This window comes from Lipotes vexillifer, unplaced genomic scaffold (assembly GCF_000442215.2).
Source record: "Lipotes vexillifer unplaced genomic scaffold, Lipotes_vexillifer_v1.1 scaffold717, whole genome shotgun sequence".
NCBI classification, from domain to species: Eukaryota; Metazoa; Chordata; class Mammalia; order Artiodactyla; family Lipotidae; genus Lipotes; species Lipotes vexillifer.
This window is the reverse complement of record NW_006798707.1, coordinates 1,437,312-1,440,365: the sequence shown is the minus strand read 5'-3', so window position 1 is coordinate 1,440,365 and position 3,054 is coordinate 1,437,312. Positions and strand designations below refer to the sequence as shown.

General features: G+C 43.6%; 1 protein-coding gene across 2 annotated transcripts in view; it reads left to right on the top strand.

Annotated features, from left to right (window-relative positions):
* Positions 1–3,054, top strand: part of IFT172 (intraflagellar transport 172) — a 43,059-nt gene that overhangs the window by 19,931 nt on the left and 20,074 nt on the right. For both annotated transcript variants that reach the window (XM_007470844.1, XM_007470843.1), the window contains exons 17-18: positions 2,255–2,391; positions 2,624–2,731. In XM_007470844.1, coding sequence (XP_007470906.1) covers positions 2,255–2,391; positions 2,624–2,731 — 245 coding nt within the window. The remainder of the gene's footprint in view (positions 1–2,254; positions 2,392–2,623; positions 2,732–3,054) is intronic.

The window sequence follows — 3,054 nt, the reverse complement described above, 5'->3', positions numbered from 1 at the left end:
TTGCGGTATGCGGGCCTCTCACTGTTGTGGTCTCTCCCGCTGTGGAGCACAGGCTCCAGACGCGCAGGCTCAGCGGCCATGGCTCACGGGGCCCAGCCGCTCCGCGGCATGTGCGACCTTCCCAGACCGGGGCACGAACCCATGTCCCCTGCATCGGCAGGCGGACGCTCAACCACTGCGCCACCAGGGAAGCCCTAGTGAAAGTCTTTTGATGATAAACGTTCAGGTTTTGATTATCTGAAAATGTTTTTATTTAGAGCTTTGCTCTTGAAAGATACTTGGACTCAGTACCGAATTCTAGATTTTTATTTGACTGTGTTGGGTCTTCGTTGCTGCGCACGGGCTTTCTCTAGTTGCGGTGAGTGGGGGCTACTCTTCATTGCAGTGCACGGGCCTCTCATTGCAGTGGCTTCTCTTTGTTGCGGAGCATGGGCTCTAGGCGTGTGGGCTGCAGTAGTTGTGGTGCTTGGGCTTCAGTAGTTGTGGCACGTGGGCTTCAGTAGTTGTGGCACATGGGCTCAGTAGCTGTGGCTCACGGGCTCTAGAGCACAGGCTCAGGAGTTGTGGCACGCAGGCTCAGTAGTTGTGGTGCACGGGCTTAGTTGCTCCGCGGCGTGTGAAATCTTCCTAGACCAGGGCTTGAACCCGTGTCCCCTGCATTGGCAGGCAGATTCTTAACCCCTGCACCACCAGGAAGTCCCCCCTGTTCTAGATTGACAGTTATTTTTTCTTAGCCTTTTGCAAATATTGTCCCATTGATTGACTTCTTTTGTTCTGACAAGATTATTAATAGCCCTTTCTATATAGGTGATCTGTCTTTTCTCTCTGGCTGCTTTTAAAATCTTTTTTTAGGCATGTTGAAATTTTACCACAGTGTGTCTAGCTATAAATTTCTTTTTATTTATCCTGCTTGGTATATATTGTGCTACCTGTAATTGTGAGTACACATATTTCTATCAGTCTTGGAAATTTTCCAACCATAATCTCTTTAAACATTGCTTCTTCTATCATATTCTCCAGTCTCTCCATCGAAACTCTAATTAGGTATATGTTAGATTTCTTGTTCTGTCTTCTGTACCTTTTTAACCTGTCTTTCATATTTCATTTCTCCTTCTCACTCCATGCTACATTCTGGATAATTTCTTAAGGTACATCTTTTAGTTCATTAATTCATTTTCATCATTGTCTAATCTGCTATTTAAACCATCTATTGAGTTTTTTACTTCAAAAATTAAATTTTTCCTAAGGTTTTATTTGGTTCTTTCTCCAACGTGACTGACCATTTTTGATAGTCTCTTGGCCCTTGCTTAATTTTTCATTTCATCTTTTAGGTCTTTAAACATCTCACACATAATTATTTTATATTTCATAACTGCCTTTTTTTGTAACTATTATTTTTGATATCTGAGATCCATGGAGGTCTAAAACTGTTATTTATAGGTATTGTTTATTAATTTAACTTTTTGGTTAACTGTTTGTTAACTTATATTTTGGTAGTTTTTTATTGTGAGCTCATGTTACATTGAATGTAATCTTTTGGAATCCTGAGGGCCTCAGATAGGCACGTTTTCCTCCAGAGATGATTTGTGTTTGCTTCTGCAGGAATCAGGCATATTAATGACCTGTACCCCTTTGGTTCCCTTTACTGAAGAGAGGATCCCCAGTTTAATGAGGGAACCTTAGATTTGGCCTCCCCATCCTGCTGGAGGACCCAAAGTTTATTCTCCTAATACTGTGTTTGCCTTCAGGGCAACTGTATTCTTCCTACTCGCTCACCTTCCATTTTTTCCTCCTCATGTTTTTTCGGTTTTAGCTTACTGACCTCTTATTTTCTTTTGGTGGGGACGGGGGGAGGGAGTAGGAAGCATTCCTAGTGGTTTCTTCTGTTGAACTCAGCAATACATTAAGAAGTATGTTCAAGTTGAATTTTAACAGGAGGGCCTTTAAGAATACCGAGAAATAGTACTGCTGGCAGTACTGCTGGCAGTAGCAGAAGTGGATGTCACACTTTGTCAACTTATCCCTAGCCATTAGTGCCATCATAGCTATGAGTGTACTTTAACCCAAGGATATTACCATAGATAGGGAATTTTTATCTGCCTGAGAGAAACTAAATGTTAGAAAAACAGGGGCCACTGTAATTCCCTCAGTGTATGAGCAGTAGGGTTGAATGAGGGTCGGTCTTTTCTGCAGTTGAGTCAGTGGAAATGCTAACTTGGAATTCTGGTGGGATGGGGGTGTTGAATTTTTACAGGGTGATGTTGTAGGTCTGGAGCGGGGCGGGGGAAAGACCGAGGTGATGGTGACTGAAGGTGTGACTACAGTTGCCTACACACTGGATGAGGGCCTTATTGAGTTTGGAACAGCTATTGATGACGGCAACTACACCAGGTGAGGGGCTAGACTGGTAACCAGCAAGGTGGTGGGAAATTCTGGTTCTGAGGACCTGGGATGGGTAGTAAAACTGACCATGTCTAAAAAGAGCGTGGTGTCCTGGGAGGAGATTAGACAAAGAGGACAAATAATTGCCTGCCCCCCTCCTCTCCTGTCCCATCGCTAGCATTCCTCGGTGTCTTCCTGACCCTGGACTCATTCCTTGTGCTTTGCTTCCTTCCCTCTCCAGGGCAGCATCCTTCTTGGAGACTCTGGAAATGACCCCAGAAACAGAGGCAATGTGGAAAACCTTGAGTAAGCTGTCACTGGAAGCAAGGCAGCTACACATTGCTGAGAGGTGAGTTGGGCTGTAGAACCAAGGTGCCAGGCAGCTAGGAGGGAGGGATGGCCATGCAGGTATCTTCCCCGTGGGCTGCTCCTCCCCAGTGTTAAGGCAGCACTTCCCTTCCCATGCCAACAGATGTCATAGAACCCTTCCGTGGTACAGTTATTCCAAACATCCTCCCATCCTAGATTATGAGTATGTCTTTTATTTATTTTTTTCTAAATCTTTATTGGAGTATAGTTGCTTTACAATGTTGTGTTAGTTTCTTGTTGTACAGCAAAGTGAATCAGTCATATATATATATATATATATATATATATATATATATATATATT